General features: G+C 35.2%; 2 protein-coding genes across 3 annotated transcripts; one reads left to right on the top strand and one right to left on the bottom strand.

Moving 5' to 3' along the window:
* The first annotated feature begins 146 nt into the window (after positions 1-146).
* On the top strand, positions 147-3584 carry LOC117632113. The gene is made up of 7 exons (XM_034365518.1): positions 147-581; positions 1104-1313; positions 1430-1573; positions 2009-2128; positions 2217-2303; positions 2397-2997; positions 3211-3584. The coding sequence occupies exons 1-6, from the start codon at positions 225-227 to the stop codon at positions 2991-2993; spliced, it is 1515 nt and encodes a 504-aa protein (XP_034221409.1). The 5' UTR covers positions 147-224; the 3' UTR covers positions 2994-2997; positions 3211-3584.
* Positions 3585-3633: 49 nt separating this feature from the next.
* Positions 3634-5876, bottom strand: LOC117632115. 2 transcript variants are annotated; one of them, XM_034365519.1, is made up of 7 exons: positions 5651-5876; positions 5292-5538; positions 5067-5189; positions 4816-4974; positions 4339-4511; positions 3950-4055; positions 3634-3874 (listed from the first exon to the last, which is right to left on the bottom strand). In XM_034365519.1, the coding sequence occupies exons 2-7, from the start codon at positions 5502-5504 to the stop codon at positions 3845-3847; spliced, it is 804 nt and encodes a 267-aa protein (XP_034221410.1). In that variant the 5' UTR covers positions 5505-5538; positions 5651-5876; the 3' UTR covers positions 3634-3844. The 2 variants fall into 2 exon arrangements, with proteins under 2 accessions (XP_034221410.1, XP_034221411.1); XM_034365520.1 differs by lacking the exon at positions 5651-5876 and having other exon boundaries at positions 5081-5189; positions 5292-5409.
* Between the last annotated feature and the right edge of the window lie 15194 nt (positions 5877-21070).

Below are 21070 nucleotides of genomic sequence, written 5' to 3'. Positions count from 1 at the left end.
AACTCAAAAAAAGGAATAGAGAAAAATTCCAAGGTCTTTAAGGGACGTTGGCCAAACGGTTATTGCGGTTTCCCTCTCGATTTTAAAAACATTTGAATTAAAAACTTCGCAACCCAACAAAAAAAGATCACCGAAAAAAAAAAAAAAATCCGACTTTGGCATTCAAAACCTGGTCGCTTCAATCACTCTCTCTCTCTCTCTCTCCTCTCTCCGCTGCTCATGCCATGGAAGTAGCCCATCAAGACCTCGGCTTCTGCTTCGGCTCGGCTCGAGTCTCCTTAACCCCAATACTAGCACCCTCTTCTACGCGCCGCCTCTCCAGCAGCTTCATTGAGACTAGTCGACCCGTGCCTGCTCGTCGGAAGCTGGCATGGGTCTCCCTCGATGGTCGGCTCGTCAATGCCGACGAGGCCAGCTCTGCTCGAGCCATTAAAGGTGGCTTGAACCCCGAGCAAGCCGTGGCTTGGGAGCTTTTTAGCCCCATCCAGAGGTTCCTCTTTGTTGCCGTGATAAGTGTCGCCGCTGCAGAGTCAAAGAAAAACCGCCACATTACGCAGCTAACGAAATCTGTGGAACTTAGGGTTTGTGATAATTGAGCTTTAATTAATTAGGTTTATTGAATTTTCTGTTTAATTGTTGTATTGGGTTTGTTTCAAAAATGAATCTTTAGATTTTCTCAGTAATAAATGTTGGTGCTTTGATGATTTCTTGCGTAATTCTTTATACTTATCTTAACGGTTCTTGTTATGGAGTTATCATTGTGTGAAGAATTATTAGGGGTTCTATTCATAATTGGAATTTTTTTTTTTCAATATCAATTCCCTTTGGATCTTGTAAAAGCTTGTTTTTTTAACATGTTTAATTTTAAATTTCTAAATTTAATAGAGGCCTACAGTCTACTTCTAAATTGACATATGATTATTTTTACTGATTCTGCTTTTGGTTTTTGTTGTATTGTTTCAGATTTGATATTCCTTGAGTAAAACATCAATCTTTCTAGTCAATTGAATCTCCTTAGGATATTTTGTTAAATGCTGAGCAACTTCAATTGATGAAACATTGTTTCCTGAATCTATGAGTGATTATTTGTATTCTGTTACCAGGATCAGCTATTATCAAGCATGCAGCAGAAGCTTGACAGCCTGTGCGAGCAGATGAATAACATTAAGGACCACTCAGCAACCGTGGACCCTTCCACCCTCGAAAATGCAGAATTGCAGCGCAATGAATCATTTGGTTCTCATAAAATCAAATTTGTTGATTGTGGTTGTTGGCTTTGTGATCAACATCGTGACCTTCAAAATGGGTTGGGGGTAAGAATTTGTTCTACGTCAGCTAAATAGATTCTTTTGTAATGTACTGGGAAATCACAGTTTGTGATGGTAATGCTGAAATCTTGGATCTTGCTCATCTCTTAATTTGGTATCAGGGTAACAATGTTATGAAAGCCTCCAATGGGGATGAGACACTGCAATATAAAATGTCTCTCCCAATTGTACAAGAGCAAGAAGAGCGCCGTATGTCTGATTTATCAGACCTGGCATCAAGTGTCACTTCTGCTGCAGACATCCAGGTAAAGGAAGGTTCCCATGTACATTATCATTTCAAATTCATTGGACCTTTGTCAAGGAACTGATATAAAGATATAACCATGCTAATACAAGTTTATAATATTCTTATAATTAAGCAAAGCATAGTTTTTGCAACAAAGGTAACCAAATATCCCATAAGTTTCTCGTTTAATCACTTGTTTCTCATAAAAATTTCTGAGTAGAAAAAGAGTTTCGAAGCACTTTAACTGATTTTCTTCCCAAGCAAAAGTTGAACTGCTCGATCTATGTTTCAATGGCAGTTTTTACTCACTTTCCTTTTGTTGCTGTTCTTTCAATGCTATTTGAAAATTGTCACTACACAATGGAATTATATGTTGCCTAAATTATCAAACAATTTCTATTTTCTACGGTATCACTTTTCATGTGCTTGATGTAATTTGTTGTAATTTCCACAGCTAAACACCTTAGCCATTGAACAAGACATATACAATCTCAAGAAGGATTGTGAAGAGAAAGATGGGACCATACAGGATCTAACCACTTTACTCCAGTCATCTGAAAATGCTGGTTCAAGGGTAACCTCCCTGTTTTGTTCTCGTTTCCTTCTTTCCTTGCCAAATTTTTACTTTGATTGATCTGGGTTATCCTTATCACTCATGACAGAGGATTGCAGAGTTGGAAGACATAATACGTAGGAAGAACTCGACGATTACAAGACTAAAGAGGGACATGGTGGTTCTAGAACAAAAGGTAAGGAGCTGCTGGGTGAGACATGGGGTTTCAGAATTTAGGGAAAAGGTGTTTTGCCTTTTGAATTAATTATGTCTAAATATCTAAATACAGGTAGTACACCTTACAAGGCTTCAGAGACCCTCTTTCTCTTCCTCAAACTCACATGATATACAAATTCCGCACATGACAGACAACCTCCTTTATGATATGGATAGTACTACTAGCCCTTCATCCTCCGATTCAGACTGCTCTCCTGTGAATCGAACAAAAGCTCCTCCTAGTTCTAAATATCCGGAGGTTCCTCAGATTCATGACTCTCTTTCAACAAGCCAAAAACTAGTGAAGGAAAAAGCCTCAATTTCTATGGTGAAACCAACTGCCAGTCACATAAAATATCAATCATTGAATCCTCTAAAAGAGATAACTATGAATTCCAGGCCAGTACACTCAGTAAGCAAAAAACCACAGCCAATGAGTCCAAGGCCAGTACACTCAGTAAGCAAAAACTCTCAGCCAATGAGTCCAAAATCTCAACCAGCGAGTCCAAAATCTCAGCCAATGAGTCCTGTAAAAAAATCCAGTACAATTCATTCTTCAAGGCCAAGGCAATTATCAGCTGGTGCAGATTCGAGAAAGATAATTAAAAGGCGTTCTCTCCCTGGACGAAAGGATGCTACTCCAGCAACTCCACAGAAGAGATGGGCTTAGTAAGGTAGAACATGATGTTGAGATCAATATTAAAATGAATTTTGTAGGTCAATTGGGCAATATTTTTCTTTTCAAAATTGTCTTTTGTCTTGGAACAAGTGGAAAAGGGACCCAACTATGTCTTCAATGAAGCTAAACTCTCAAAGCAAATGTATTCAAGAAGAGGGTCCAAGGTTTTCAACTTTTCTCATCTATTTTTGTTGTCTACCTTTTGTAGGTTGAAGTGGAAAATGATGCATGCAATTTGGAGTTCATCCATCCCTGTGGATGATACTTTTGAGTAGATATAAGAATCAGGCTAGTATATATGTTATAGGTGCTGAGAGAGTTTTGAATTGTCATGTTAATGATGCTGCTGCCGTTAGATATAGAATTGCAGAGCTGCAGAACTTGGGAACATGGCTCTTTCAGTGGAGGATGATCTCATTATTTTACAGTAAATTATGTTTTATACAGCATGAATGTGGAAACTTGTGGTGCAAGTCAATCAACCCATAGATATTGCAGTCAATACCCACATAGAGGAGAGAGAAGGGGTTAGAAATGATGATGTAGATGACTTGCTTTGTAAGTTGCTGTGACCAATCTTCCCTAGATGTTTGCATTGATTATTTAAGAAAAACATCAATGGAATAGCAGCTAAACTAATTTTTCAAACCCTTGGAAAAGCATGTGATAAATAACCTGAACAAACAGTGACATTCTTCACATTTATAAACAATTTCCAATATCAGGCTAAAGTATTTCCCCCCCTTTCCTTTCTAAATAGAAGAATGTTTAGGCTACATTGATTTACATACTGGAAATTTCATAGTAAGGCCAGCATGACATCTGTTCTTGAAATTGAAGCACTATACTCTAGGCCACTGTGGACTCACAACCTGCACATGCAAATAATTCATTTACACATAACCTTCTCGTTTAGTTACTTGGAAAATGTACTCTAGTTATCTAACCTCAAGTGTGCTAAAAACTAATCGCATTCGACTTGCAACAACTGAAGGTTCCTCAGCATGTCCAACCACTGCCATTTGCTCTAGTTGAAGCGTCTTTACCGGAAGCCTTCAACAAAAAATTTACACAAAAAGGCGAACCTTCAGAAACTACTTATATTGCGAGAAAACAGTAGTTAAAAATGCTTGATAGTCTTATTGAAAAGGCCAAATGGAAGTTGATAATTTGCTGTCTTAGCATGAAGTGCTTGAGGAACATATGCATTGGTGAGCTTGCATAAGAAATTACATGAATTTCAAGCAAGGGTTTGGATACATCAATACATCCATGTTTAATACGAATAACAATATATAACTCAAAGTAGGAATTGAATATGCTGAAAGCATCTTACCATGCCATTCCTCTCACGTAATACGCATTTGCTATGAGTGCACAAAACCCTTTCCACTTAAGCCTTTCTTCATCTGACACTGGAGGTGTGGATGACCACCTAACTATTGTTGGCTGTGGTGTACACAGGATGGTGATGAATATAATGCTCAACCACAGAATGCACTCCTCAACCTGCATTGTGAAAACAAAAAGGAAGAATGGAATTCCACTTAGTTAACTAGTCACCTCACACACAGTAGAATGTATGACCAACAGAAGCCTTAACTGGCATAGCCAGCTTCTCAAATTTCCGGCACTAGATGATGACTAGTAAATAGATCTCAAATATGAACAGATGAACCTCTTTGTTTCTAAAGAGAATGGCTACAAAATTAATTTTTACAATCTTAAGACAATCAGATAACTTGTGAATATATGCTAAACAAGGTTCCGTTTTAACAAGTGGTTCAAGTTCAAGGAGGAATGAGTGACTTACCTCCTCTGATGCAATCTTGGATTTCAAACTGGTGGTTCCACCATAGCTTTGCATTCCTTCAATTTCAACACCAGATTCTTTCATATCAACAAGTTCTTTCCTTAACCCCTCATCTGCGCAGCCCAGCGCATATGCATTCACCCCAGCACTGATGAACTCCTGATCAACCAAAAACAAACACGGTAAACGGAAAAGAAATTATACAAAGCAAACCTCACAAATATGCAGTTCATGAAAAACACTGAATGTACTTTTAGGTTGGCACCTCCTCCACGGTCAACCACATTCCTGTACCGCCTAAACAAACTGATTGCTATGTTGCGTGAGGATCGATACTCATCATCATCTGATGAACTCGAATCATGCATCCTGCACTGTAATGGGTCATGGTAAAACACATCAAACACTCCTATAAATCCCAAAAGAAAAAAAAAAAAAATCTTTGAGAAAAGAGAGAAACTAGCACAAACACTTACAAGCCATTTCTTGGGGCTGTTTAGCTGAACACGGTTTCTCCAAGAAAAGCAGGAGGCAGAGAGTATAGAATTACAAGGAGCTCCACTTGAGCTAAGACAAATTGAAATTTTGTTCAAGAAATTCACATGGGCAGTCTTGCAGGGCAATGCCTCATGCAGTTGTATATTAGAGTCTAAGCATGTAATAGCTCCTACAGCATACACCATCAGCATGGTTGCAGTACTTGGACCATGACAAAGCAATAACCTTTAAGAAAACCCAAAAACCAAAATCAAAATTAAGCAACACCCAACAGTTTTCCAATCACAAACAAGCACATATAAAATGAAAATTGATTGATTGAAGTGAAATATAAAACCTGGGAAAGAAAGCTTTCTGCTTTATCTGTTCTGCTCCTCAATTTTCCCGGCAACCAAACAGGGTCTTGACAGAAAGAAATGATATCCAAGTATGGATTTTTGGGGATGTTATTGAATATTTGAGGGACTCTGAGGCCACCAATTATTATATGGAGATGGAGAGATTCCATTTGATTCTAAATTTCGAGATTATTTCTGGCTGCTAATTGTTAACTGGCGTATGAGAATACTCCTCTGCTTTGGCGGATTTTTCCCAGCTTGTTATTATTTGCAAGCCAACCCCGACAACGACGTCGCTTCACTCGTCATTGATTTACTAGTTTTTGTCTTGTGACCGACAACAAAGCCGGCAACTTTCAAATATATTTCACAAGCGACGCCGTTTCGCTCAGCAAGTGAGAATTACATATCGCACCGATTCATCAGATCCATTCATCATACATCTAGTTTCAGGTATCTAAAATTATAAATTCATATAGATTCGGTTTACGTGATTTTTAAATGAGTGCTGTTAAATGAATCTTAAAATTAATTAAGTACATCATACTATCAAATTATTTATTAAGTTACTAATTTATCATAATATAAAATGATCAAAAAAAATTATGAAACAAATGTAATATTTTAATAATTATAAGCACACTTTACTCATCATATTTAACCGACAACCATTACGGTCTTTATTATTTCCAGTTTCTCCAAAGGAATTAATCACATCTCCAAAGAAGATGGTCATTAGAGATAAAGAGGCCCCATTTCCAATAGCACTGATTGTCCCAACATACATTAACATGTAATCCAAGGATTCAAAAAAGGAGAAAAACTTGTAAATATGGTACTGTTTTGGTGCCATCCTCCTTGCTCTTGCTTATATCTTGTTGGTTATTTTGAGAGTCCTCCACGGCTGAGTGGCCGTTTAATGATGTCGTACCTTGCGCCTTGATTACATCTCCATCTATCTGCAGGATTTTCCTCAGCTATGTTTTTCACAACAATAGTAAAGCTGCTCGGTTTTGGTTCTTTGCTTTGCTAGATTCTTAAGGGATTTTCAAATAAAACTAAGTTTAATGAACATTATTGGGACAGTAAATTGACAGGAAAGAAAAATAAATCATACAGAAGCTCCTATCATACCAACTCCCCAATCTAATGCAACCTCCTCCACGGAAGGTAAGAAATTTCAAAGTTTAACATTTTAATGGATGATATAGTGAACATGTCCGAACTTGTTCCAAAACCGTTTTTAAGCTTCGAACCCCAACCATAAGCCTACTCTAGGGCACTTAAGACTCGATTAGGCTTGGATACTCACGTAACTCGACCTAGGGTTAGTATGACGTAACCGAACCTAACCCTAGTTAGTTGAGTACTCCTTGAGGAATATTTTAACAAGTGGTTTGTTGTCGGAATCTCAAGAAAATATTGGCGGGAAAGATCTATCGCGACACATATTTGTTGGGATAGGTCTATCTCGTCAAAGTTCGTCAGGATATAAAAAGTTTGCGAGGTAGGTCTGTCCCCACAAAATTCGCCAAGATAAGTCTAGTTTAGGTCCGGTTATGTCGTACTAATCCAAGATTGAGATCGAAACCTTAATCGTAAAGCCCTAGGTTGAGTTACGTGAATATCCAAGCCTAATCGAGTCCTACAGTGGGTTTACAATTAGGTTTCGAGGCTTGCGAACGGTTTTCGAACAAGTTCGGAAGCTATGGTTTTTGGTTAGAGACTTGGATTAAGGGTTTGGAGGCTAAAATTCATTTTTGGAATACTAAAATAATTTTCTAAGATTTTTAAACAATTGAAACTTTAAAAAAAATGGAATTTAAAAATAATTTAAAAATCCACAAAATTATTTAAGATTACTAAGTAATTTGTGAAATTAATTAAAATATTTAAATACTAATTATTAACTAATTAATATAATTAAATAAGGCTAAGATATACTTAATTGAAAATATTAAACTAAAAAAAACTAATTTTGTATTAAAAATAATAATAACCAAAGACCACAAAATAATTTAAAATAATTAATTACAATTTATTAAGTAATTTATGAAATTAGTAAAATATTTAATTCCTAATTATGCCAACAAAATTTGCCGGATTAGACCTTTCCCGACGAATATTCATCAGCCTATATTATATTTGTCGAGGGAAGTCTAATCCAGCAAATTTGCACCGGCATAGATTTGTGCCGATGAAATTTCGTCGGGAGAAGTTTTTCTGTTTTTAATAAATATAAAACTAGTTTCTTTAGGTCAATAATTTTTTGATTATTTTCTTTTTGGTAATTAAATAATATCTTAGCCTTATTTAATTACTTTACTAGTAGTTATATTTTAATTATTATTTACTTAGTGAATAATTAGTATTTAATTTTTTTAATTTGTTGATAAGTGGTAATTAATTATGTTAAATTATTTTGTTAACTTGTTTAGTTTAATATTTGTAATTAAGTAATATCTAATCTTAAATAATTTTGTGGACTGTACATTATTTTTAAATTAGTTTCTATTATCTAAATATTCAAAAAAAAATTATTTTTCAGTATCCCAAAAATTAATTTTAGATTCTAAACTCTAAATCCAAGTTTCGAACCAATTAATGAAATTCCGTACATGGCCTCTGATGTAGGCTCAATGGTTTGAATAGCATAGCAAAGCATGGTGTAAATTTTTTTGTCCTTTAAAAAAAAATAAAAAGAAAAAAGAAAAGTGTATTGTACATCGGAAAATATAGGCGTTGTGTATTTGATACATGAACTGATCGAGGAATTTTAATCTTCACTGTCTATTAGATATACGACTCAATTACTGAAGTTAGATGTCATTAGCCAATCCTTAATGGAGACTTTAGCTTATATTCATGCAAGAGGCTTCAAAGTTTCAAACATCTCTTTGTCATATAGAAAAATCATAGAGTGTGTCTCATTTTCTTATTAAAGTTCAAACCGTGTGTGTCCATAGAATGGAAGAAAAGGCGTCCCCTACTCTCTCGACAAATATTTAAGTTCAAAAACTACGTACAAGACCAACTCTTAGAGTACCTCCACCTTAAAGAACAAGGGAGGCAAAATTTGTCACTAGTCACATGACAGTGGCATTCTTGCCTTTTTTGGTTCACCTCAAAGGGCAAGAGCAAGGACAAACACTATTCACTTTAATTAAATTTTTTTTTTTTTTGGGTACTTAAACAATTAATTTTGATAGGCTTTTAGGTTAATATTTTCAGTTGCCACGTGTCATTATTTATTATAAAATTTCAGATAACATTTTCGTCCGAGGTGAACCCGATCTTTCACAAAATTCTTCATGAATTTTTTTCTACATATGAGAGAACTTCATCTCATTGCCCGAACACTCACACAACACAATATCTTCCTGAGTTGTCCACGTGCCTCCGGCTTCGATGGAAGAGGCCAATTGTTTTTTGCTACAAATAGAAAGTAGTAGAAAAATGTGAGTGGAAAGTACAAAATATTGTAAGAAGAAGAGTTTGTATGAAGATTTGGTGTGGAAAGTGAATAAAATTGTCATGTATTTATAGGGAAAAAAAATCCAAAAAAAATTGGTATTTTTTTAGCCAAAAAAATCACAGCCATCATGTTTCTAAAATGAATTCGATCGGAGCGTCCAAGAAGCTCCACGTGGCTTCTTCTTGTTGGTGTCTATCAGCGCTGGCATCAGCGGCTGAAGTCAGCCCTTTCGGGCAACAGCCCAGTCCAATTTTGCCCGTGGGCTTGCCCGGGCTAGTGGGTCCCATGCCTTGCCCGGGCTTGATTGCGTGAGCTGGAGTTAGATTCGGGCCTAGGGTTGTCTTTTGCCCGGGTAAGGCCCCAGCGCTGAAGCTGCCCTTAGAGCATTTCCATCCATTTGCCATGGCAAAGGGCAAGGACAAGGCAATGGATGTTAGTATTCACGTAAATAGTGGCAGCCCTCGCAAAAACTTGTGGTGTTTCATCTCATTGTCATGGCAACCCAAAGACAATCACTATTCACATGAGATATGAGGAGAGGAATTTGTATAAAGTTTTGGTGTGGGAAGTGAAGAATATGACCAAGTATTTATTTAAAAAAATTTTGAATTTTGAAATATTTTTTTAGATTAAAATTTTTTTTTTTTTTTCCGTTGCTAACGTCAGCAAACCCAGGCTATTCTTACCTTTGGGCTGGCCTGGTTTGGTCGGACCCATGCACTACTAGGGCTGTAAAAGCCCGCTGAAACTACAAATTTGGGGTTAGGCCCCTGTTGCCGGAGTTGAGGGGCACCGCTGAAAGTATCTCTCAAATAAAATTATTTGAAGAATCCGTCAATAAAAATGTTATATGTATACACATACAATTATGTTACATAAGACTCGAAATACATAACTCAGCAAAATAAAAGTATGCGTTCAACCATAACAATCCAAAACAAAGAAGAAAAAATATGGTGATTACAAAGCAATTACGCGTTCATAATAGTCGTAAAATGAGATCTGTACAGTATGAAATTGGAATAACAAGCCATCAACATACATCATTCGATATTAAGCGATCTATCAAGTGGTGATCGACATTTATCATTGATTACCCAAAAGTTACTAAAAAAACATGAACAAACTTAAAGGCACCTTTTGACCCAAAAAAAAAACTTAAAAGCACGGTCAGAATAAAGAAAAGAAGAAAAGAAGAAAAGAAGGAAAGAAAAAGAAACTAACAAAATAAAGTTTTATATGCTAAGTTTAAAATGGAAATAGAATACAAAAATTTATTGCTCTCCGACTATTAAAGCATGTAAATACTTCCCTAACCTAATAGTATATAATTTAACTTCCATTCCAATAAAAAAAGCATTTTGGAAAACAAAAAAAAACTTCATATTCCGTATGAATAAAGTGGCTTTTGCTCTTTCTCGTTTAGCTTTACCTAAATAAGGTCCAACTTGATATTTTTGTGGTTTATACCAACTTGATATATTAAACTTAACTTGCACCTGTTTTCAGAAAATGAGCAATTAAACAAGTTTTTTCTGGTTGGAATATAATTGGTTGATCGTTTCCGAATAGAAAACACCTCAAGCAATCGGAATCAATTCAAGCCTGGGGAGGGAACCCTACAAATTTAGACTTGTCAAACTTTGATAGCTGCTTGGTACCAACCATTTAATTGAGGAAACTGACTTTGATTGCTTGCAGGAAAATTGCATATGCATAATCCGCCGTAGAGTCTTTGTTCCTTCTTTCTGCAGTTCTTTGTCCCCTCAGTGATGAGTGATGGTTGTGATGTTGTTGGAAAAAAAAAGTGGAAAGTTGAAAATAAATATTAATTAACCTTAAATAATTATGAAAAAAATTATAAATACATCTCGCCATTTTAGTGTCTCTAAATAAATGGCATTACTGCTTCACCAAAACTAACTATTCCGCATAGTCAGATTTCACAACATTTGTGATAGTTTTTGTCTTACTTACCATTTTGTTTTAATAAAAAATGACCTAACATGAATAGACTTGTGGACCGCCAAAATTGACTTTATATGTACACCAAAGGCACCCTCATAAATATGAAATTCATACTTAGATGGAAAGGGTAAAAATAAAAGGATGTTATTTAAAAAAATCAGTTTAGCATGACATATTATACAAAAATTCATATAGGACCTATTTAGAGAGGAAAATTCAAAATTGTCACTTGTCATTTTCTAATTGGTTCTTAGTGTGTTAAAATTTTATAAGAACCAATTAGAAAATGACAAGTGGCAATTTTAGAGTTTTTTTTTTTCTTCTTCCAAATATGCCATATATGGGTTTTTGAAAAATATGTCATGCTAAAATGGGTCTATTTGTGAAAAAACCCAAAAATAATCTCAAACCAAGTTAAACAAAGATTGGACAGGCAAAGTAATCTTAGCAAAAGTATAGTAACTAGTCACAGATGTAAGAACACAAAGAAAACTACACGTTCATTCATCAATCAATTGTCAAACCCATGCAAATCTAGAAGATGACTAAGTGACAACCTAAACGCTCAAAAGAATACGTCAATTTAGGCATCCCATATGCTAGCAACAATTAGAGTGATAAGTGTGTGAACGCATTTCAAAGATGATAAATACAATATGACTAGTCATAAAATCATAAACATCACACCAAACATGTTCACCCAGAAACCCACCATTAGAAAAAATTGGGGGTCATCACTCCGATCAAGTAATCCACTAAGCCAAGAAGATTCTTACAGAAAAAACAATCACAAGCTCAAACAATCCTAAGGTCTATTTAGGAAATGAGCACTACCTCCATGTGCAATCTTCTTCTCCAAATTTAGTTGAGCTAAAAGCTTGTCCTTCCCAAAAGTGACAACTAGTCCATCAGCTTCTTCACCTCCTGGCACCGCAACTCAGCTCTGGATAGTAATAGATGAATGAACTACAGATTCAATAAGCAAAAGATCAATTTCTTTAATAAACTATTCTTGAAGAAATAAATCCTCAAATCTTTCATAGATATAAATGATGTAATGTATGTATATTCTAGATGCATATTTCAAAACACCAAAGCAGATTTCAAGAACCTTATAAAAATATGCAGACCTCACACAGTGAAAGAAAAGCAAAGATGAAGAAGAAGCTCTTAATTTCTCTCTATACAAAGTGACGGCTAATAGAGGCAAGGCTAATTTTTTACCCCAAAAAACTAGGTCAGAAATCAATGCACCTGGCGGCTAATGATTGGGGCACTAATGCACAAAAGTAGTTAGGATAAAAAATATACCTGCTCTGATACTGTGTTAAATTTCAGAAAGACAGGCATGCGGTCTACTACTAGCAACACCGATATTGTACCCAACTTAACCACCTACAAAAGCCCAGTATGTGTGGAATTTTATCACAAAAGGCCTCGATGATATTGGTAGTGGAACCATTCATTATATATTTTATTTTATTTAATCAAATTTCCAATGTGGGACTCATATTCTTTAACATGGCGCTGAAATGAGGCTAGGCTTTGGATTGTTTTAGCCATCGTGAGTTTGTTTATACTAGTCATCCCTTTGAAAGCTTCCATAGACATTATATTGTTTAAATTTGCAAGGTGGTATCTAATTTATAAGGTGGTGTCCCACTAGCCCTATATATACATTGTGTAATCTCTTGACCAATATTTTTGTGCTTCATCTCAATATACGTAAGTGACATATGTATCGTATTAATTAAATCTTAGTTTATGTAGTTCCCCTTCATAGGCTCTTAGATTGTTTAAGCCAACTTGATATATTAACGTTGACTTGCATATGGACACAATGATATAGCACTTGTATGTTTAGGATGATTTTGAGAGAATTAATTAATAATTAAAGAAGGTCGAATCTCCACTCCCTAGCACCTCAGTGGTCTTTTGTTTATTTATTTTAGTGATATTATTTTATTGATAAGAGTAATATAAACAAGTATAAGGCCATTATAGTGCCACATATGGATAAATCTACAATAAGTTGAATTGATATAGAGAGAATCACATATAACCTATAAAGTGATTAAAATCCTTGATTCAGCAACCAAAAGCATGCCTACTCAAACCTACAATACAAATTCACCGCACAACGACAGAAATGACGGATCCGTATCAAAAGTTGAAAGTTAAAAAAAATATAAAATAATGTTTCTTAAAGACAAAATAAAACACATCAAACTCCTAAAGAGTTCCTGAAAATTATTAGACAAAAAAATTAAAAAGTAAGACCACCACTCCACATCCTTTCGGGCAACACGAAGAGATTCATAGCTCCATATAGCTAAACCCATAGTGTCGTACTGGCTAAAACCGAACTAGATGACATCTCTTCCCCGCATTGTAGCTCCAAACCCATGTTGAAGGCTGACAACTGGGGTTAAATCCTCATGTATGTGGGCTCAAAGACGGCTACTATCACGACGACGACAACGTTTCACGATGGCTGCTTTCATACCACATAACAAAATAATAAAATAGATTAACGAGAAAAAGGAGGGAAGGAGAAAAAAGAGGATAGGAGAGGAGAGGGGGAAGGAGGAAAGCCGCACTAGAGTTTATTTCCTTAAGGTTTCTTCAGAGAGGTTTTGTCGTTTTAATAATCTTGTGAATGTTGGGTGTTTTGAAGCATTTTGTTTTTTTAGCAGCATTCAAATACAATGTTATTTTAGTGTCTCTAAATAGCATTAATGCTTCATAAATAAAATAAAATAGAAACTGTTTGGCATTGATAGATTTCATATCAAAATGAAAATATATTCAACAACATAATTGAAAGTGTACCTATTTTAATGTGTATTTTATTGTTACCATGGAACTAATATATACTGGGCTATATTTGAAAGAAAAAATTATATAGGTTTAATATTTTTCTACCTCCAAAAATCTCACTGGGCTACAGCCCATTGTAGCCCTTGTGATAGTTCCGCCTGTGCTTATTTTGATGAATTTTATCTAAGGCAGTGTGCATTTAATACATGAGTAATTTTGAGACGAACAATTTCAGGATAAAAAGAAAAGGACAATGCAAGGGTGCACATCCTATTAGCGGATCCGCTATCCTTAAATTGGTGTCCCCTTCATTTCCCCACTCTAATTTGCTGACACGTGTCAACTAACATAACAGGGAGTTAACTCTGTTAACTTTTTATTTCACAATTTAAAAAATTAAAAGAACAAAAAAAGGGCCCAAATAACCCAGCAACCAGCGACTGTTTTCTTCCTTGCAAAACCCAACGAACGTTGTCTTCCTCGCTATACTATTTATTGAAGACAATTTTTTTTTATGAAAAAAAATAGTAAAATCTCCCGGCCATACTATTTTTAAAAGACAAAATTCGAGTACAGCGGTACGGCTATACTATTTACTAAAGGGGCTATACTATATTTTTAAATACATTGTTTTTAAAAGGGGCTATTCCCTTAACAAAAATAAAAAATAAATAAAAAAGGACCCTCCAAGTTGCATTAGTTTGTCCCTTATAAATATTAAAAGGCCTATATGACATTTTCATATAATTTTTATAACATATGTTATTCTTGTTCAATAATATGTGAGAATTGTTTGTATAATATGCGAATTTTGTGAGTCTTACTGAAAATTTTGAAAACAATATGTATATAAAGCATCACAAATACGTACGTACAAGTACAACACGACTATTGTATGTTTGCTTTTAAAAAAACGTGAGACGTGTATAGAACACGAATGTATTTTTGAAAAATACGAACGTACGTACAGACATACATATATATATATACATATATATATATATATCTGTGTGTGTGTGTATATGTCAAATACCATAGCTGCGCGTCTATACTATTTATTAAAGACAATTTTGTAAAAAATAAATACAGTAAAACCTCCTGGCTATACTATTTTTAAAAGAAATTAGACAAAAATCGAATATAGCCGCGCGGCTATACTATTTACTAAAGAATAAATAAAAGCCGTTTCAAAGAATTTGTTTTTCATGAGTATAGCCGTGCGGCTATACTATTTTTAATATAAAAAAGGAAAATCCAGCTATTTGTCGCCACGTGTCAAAATAGTTTTACTTTTTAAATAAATTAAAAAGCACTGAGTATAGCCGTGCAGATGTACTATTTTTTTTAAAAAGGTTGACCTTCTTTCACTATTGCACCACGTATCAAAAAATAAGTATAGCCGCCCGGCTATAATGTTTTTAATAAAAAAAATTCGCTGTATAGCCGCCCGGTACATTGTTTTTAAAAGGGGCTATTCCCTTTAATACCCAAAAAAAAAGAAAAAAAAAAAAGGACCCTCCTAGTTGCATTAGTTTGTCCCTTATAAATATTAAAAGGCCTATATGATATTTTCATATCATTTTTGTAACATATGTTATTCTTATTCAATAATATGTGAGAATTATTTATATAATATGCGAATTTTGTGCGTCTTACTAAAAATTTTGAAAACAAAACGTGTATAAAGCATCACAAATACGTACGTACAAGTACAACGCGACTATTGTATGTTTGCTTTTTAAAAACTGTGAGACGTGTATAGAACACGAATGTTTTTTTGAAAACTATGTACGTACGTACATATATATATATATATATTTGTGTGTGTATATATAAAATACCATAGCCACTCGTCTATACTTCTTATTAAAGACAATTTTGTAAAAAATAAATACAGTAAAACCTCCCGGCTATACTATTTTTAAAAGAAATTAGACAAAAATCAAGTATAGCCGCACGGCTATACTATTTACTAAATAAAAGAAAAATTAGGTTTTAGACATAATTAACTTTATTAATTAGTTTGTAAGATATTGGATATTTTGGTTTTAGTTTTAATACCTAGGAAAAAACTACTATTTTGGATTAACCCAAAGAGAGGCCCAGATTCGTTGGGCCAAGTAAAAAATAACAACTGATAAGACAATTCTACCCTTCTGATAAGACAATTCTACCCTTCTGGTACAATTCTACAATGGCATATGTAGTAATTTTAGGGTTGTTGGATGTCCTTTTGGTAAAATTAGGTGGCTTTGGTTTTATATTAATTAAGCAAAATTAATTATCTTTCTTCCAAATTAGTTAAGTTTTTTATGGGTTAAAACTAAAGAGCCCAAGAATAAATCAAAGCCATTGAAAAGAATTTATTTTTTAAATGAGTATAGCCGTGCGGCTATACTATTTTAAATATAAAAAATAGGAAACCCCAACTATTTGTCGCCACGTGTCAAAACAGTTTTACTTTTTAAATCAATTAAAAAAGCACGGAGTATAGCCGTGCGGCTGTACTATTTTTTTTTTAAAAGGTTGACTTTATTTCGCTATTGCGCCACGTGTCAAAAAAATAAGTATAGCCGCTCGGCTATACTTTTTTAATAAAAAGATCGGCTGTACGTTTTAAAGACATTGTGTTTAAAAGGGGCTATTCCCTTTAATACCAAAAAAAAAAAAAAAGGACCCTCCTAGTTGGATTAGTTTGTCCCTTATAAATATTAAAAGGCCTATATGATATTTTCATATCATTTTTGTAACATATGTTATTCTTATTCAATAATATGTGAGAATTATTTATATAATATGCGAATTTTGTATGTTTGCTTTTTTAAAACCGTGAGACGTGTATAGAACACGAATGTTTTTTTTGAAAAATATGTATGTACGTACATATATATATATATATATATATCTGTGTGTGTGTGTGTGTATATGTAAAATACCACAGCCACTAGTCTATACTTTTTATTAAAGACAATTTTGTAAAAAATAAATTCAGTAAAACCATCCGGCTATACTATTTTTAAAAGAAATTAGACAAAAATCAAGTATAGCTGCACGACTATACTATTGACTAAAGAACAAATAAAAGCCGTTCAAAAGAATTTTTTTTAAAATGAGTATAGCCGTGCGGCTATACTATAGGAAACCACAGCTATTTGTCGCCACGTGTCAAAACAGTTTTACTTTTTAACTAAATTGGAAAGCACAGAGTATAGCCGTGCGGCTGTACTATTTTTTTTTGAAAAAGCTTGACCAGCTTTCGCTATTGCGCCACGTGTCAAAAAAAGTATAGCCGCGTGGCTATACTGTTTAATAAAAAATTCGCAGTATAGCCACCCGGCTATACGTTTTAAATGCATTGTTTTTAAAAGGGGCTATTCCCTTTAATACCAAAAAAAAAAAGGACCCTCCTAGTTGCATTAGTTTGTCCCTTATAAAAATTAAAAGGCCTATATGATATTTTCATATCATTTTTGTAACATATGTTATTCTTATTCAATAATATGTGAGAATTATTTATGCAATATGAGAATTTTGTGCGTCTTACTGAAAATTTTGAAAACAAAACGTGTATAAAGCATCACAAATACGTACGTACAAGTACAACGCGACTATTGTGTGTTTGCTTTTTTAAAAACCGTGAGACGTGTATAGAGCACGAATGTTTTTTTTGAAAAACATGTGTAATAACCCAAACCAAAAATTCATAATTAAGGAATATTTTATTTTGCGAAAAGACAATTTTGCCCTCTGAATATTTTATTAAGAAAAATGTAACTCTTTGATCGAGAAAGAATTTGACAATTTCACTTACACCGTTGCGTAGAGCACGGTGAAATGAGTTCATAGACACGTAGTGGGCCCGAATCGGAGTTGTAACGAGAGAGTTATGGTCAAAAGAGTCTCAGTGGCACAACCGTAAATATTTTGAAGTTGGATTTATAAAAACCAGCTCAGCCTTCTCTCTCCTCGCGCCGACCTCCCTCCCTTTCCGCGTCCGTCCCTTCTCTCCTTCATATCTCCGGCCACCGACCACGGCTGTGGACGGGGCCGGTACCAAAATGACCGGGAAGACACCCTCTTCCTTCCCCGACCGTTCTCCGCCGCGATGTGACCTGCGCTGGCCGGAAATCGAGCCGGAATCGACGGTGCTCACCGGAACTTCAAGTCACTCGTTCTCCCTCAATTATTCTCCAAATGTGTCGAGTAAGGTATGGATTCCTACCTATTTTCCATGCTCTAGCTGATGGTTAGATGGGTTTGCATCAATTTTGACCGTAGATAACCCAGTTTTCGAATTGAAGTTTCAGCCAATTTTCGGCCTCCGTTTTCGGCCACTTTCGACCACTTTTTGGGGTAAGTCCAAGAACAAAAGTGGCTCCAAATATGGTGTTTTACCTAGGGTAGGAGTTTGGAGCCGTGGTTTGAAGTTTTTCCGGCGAGGCGAAATCGCTTTAGACACCCATCACTGCCGGCGCGTGCTGGGTAGCGTGGGTGAGGGTAGTGCAGTGGCACTGTGTCTTTTTGCGATCCTTATGTTGTTACGAGCGCGTAGGATTTTACGGATCTCAATTTGGATACCGTTTGAGCTCCGAATGAATTTTTCATATTGTGCGATTTCCAGGTTCAATACTGCTGAACCGTTGGATCGCGCTCAATTTCAGATATGTTGTTCCAGATAATTTCAGAATCGTGTAGGATTCGACGGATTGTGAATCGGAGTCCCGGATACTCCGAAATCGCTAACCCTGGGGCTAGGGTTTGGGAATTTTATGATTTCACGATCGAGGTCAATCCGATCATCAGTTTCAGACCAAACTTGCAGGACATGGTTCCTTAAACATGAGGAACTTAAAGGAACTCTCAGATTGGTCATTGGAGGTCCTGGACCCACGGGTTTCCATATCGACCAATATGGAAGTTTATCGCTTAATGAAATCTCAAGTCTTTTCAGATGATTTTAAACATTTGAAATGCCTAAGTGGGCAGAAAACTGACTTTAAAGTTAGTGCACACAGTTTTAGAGTCGGGGGTCAGGGTTTGATTTAAAAACTTATACCGAGCAGTTTTATTAATTAAATATTCCTGATGGTTTACCCAGGCATCCGGGACCAGGCAGACCTGCAGAAGAGACCTACAAGAGGTCTAACTAGCTCGGACCAGGAGTGAGTGGGCTTTTCTTTTATAAATGATTTTTATAAATGAATTTCATTATTTGATCTTGAATGAGTTTAATTGATTGTGAATTTTCCTAGTATGGTTTGTGAAGCCAAATGTCTTTATCTTTGTATTGCCTAGTTAACTATGCTAAAGAATTATAGAGAGCAGAGTTTGAGATTTATATCAGATGAAGTGGCAATATAGTTTCAGATTTAACAGAAATTTAGTTATTCATCAGATCTTTCAGGAATACTATAATAATAATATATGATATTTTCTCAGAGTTCTTGATTTAATAAAAATTCAGTTCTTCAGCAGATTTTCCAGAAATGTTATATATTTTAAAACCACCATGTACCCAATTATGGTTATTACCCTCAGTTATGCCGATGTCTACGGACATCCAGTTTATTCTCAGTTTTGTCAGTGCACTTGACATTTGCCTCACGAGTTTCGGGGACGCTCGGACCGTGAGTGCCAGGATTTGCAGCTCGATTTGACTTGGTGTCACCGAGGTCTGCCAGAATTTGCAGCTCGGTTTGACTTGGTGTCGCTGAGGTCTGCCAAGATTTGCGAATCAGGCTGACTACGGTCCCCTGAATCTTGCCAGTGCGGCTCGAGTTGACTGTGTGTCGCCGAGACCTGCCAGGGGAATTAACGGAATTACAGGGGTACATCCGAGTGGTAGTTTTATATAATTGCAGTGGTGTTATACAAGGTTTGAGTATAGTGCTTTTATGCAAATTTGATTTCAGTGTTTTTATGTAAACTTTGATTTCAGTGCTTGCATGTGAGATTTATTGAGCTTGAATATGATTTACATAGAATGCCTTAAGTTTAGTATGCTTTAATTGCAGAGTACGTATTCAGTTTTATTTAACTATTTCTACATTGGGGGTTAGTATATTTTTAGATATTTTATGAACCCTTATTTTTTTTGTCCACTCACATTTTCAAATGTTTTGCGCCCCCAGGCTGTAGCTTGCACAGGAAAACCACCACCGGGCCATCTTGCCTTCCGCACCATGTCGTTACAAGTGTAGGTTGTAAAAAGATTGACTTCTCTGTATACTATTAGAACTGCTCTGCTATTTGCCCTAGATGGAGAATTGAACTGAGTATTGTATTCTTAAGTATGCTGGCTGTTGGTTGTATGGATATTAGTGCTCGTTTTGACCGGTGTAAGTTTTGGGATTGAACGAAATATAGGGGAGACTCTGCCGAATTTTCGGTAGGAGTCAAGGTTAAAATTTCAAGTAGAAGGGCAAATAGGTCATTTGTGCCCGACATTCGCCAAGTGTCGGACACGCACAGGTTCGACTCGAATTCCAAAGCGAAATTTGGTTCAGGTCCTGTCAACATGTATGTACGTACATATATATATATATATATATATCTGTTTGTGTATATGTAAAATACCATAGCCACTCGTCTATACTTTTTATTAAAGACAATTTTGTAAAAAATAAATATAGTAAAACCTCCCGGCTATACTATTTTTAAAAGAAATTAGACAAACATCAAGTATAGCCACACGGCTATACTATTTACTAAAGAATAAATAAAAGCCGTGGAAAAGAATTTTTTTTAAAATGAGTATAGCCGTGCGGCTATACTATTTTAAATATAAAAAATAGGAAACCCCAACTATTTGCCGCCACGTGTCAAAACAGTTTTACTTTTTAAATAAATTAAAAAGCACGGAGTATAGCCGTGCGGCTGTACTATTTTTTTTTTAAAAGGTTGACTTTATTTCGCTATTGCGCCACGTGTCAAAAAAATAAGTATAGCCGCTCGGCTATACTTTTTTAATAAAAAGATCGGCTGTACGTTTTAAAGACATTGTGTTTAAAAGGGGCTATTCCCTTTAATACCAAAAAAAAAAAAAAAGGACCCTCCTAGTTGGATTAGTTTGTCCCTTATAAATATTAAAAGGCCTATATGATATTTTCATATCATTTTTGTAACATATGTTATTCTTATTCAATAATATGTGAGA

This window comes from Prunus dulcis, chromosome 6 (assembly GCF_902201215.1).
Source record: "Prunus dulcis chromosome 6, ALMONDv2, whole genome shotgun sequence".
NCBI classification, from domain to species: Eukaryota; Viridiplantae; Streptophyta; class Magnoliopsida; order Rosales; family Rosaceae; genus Prunus; species Prunus dulcis.
This window is presented reverse-complemented; position numbering and strand designations above follow the sequence as displayed.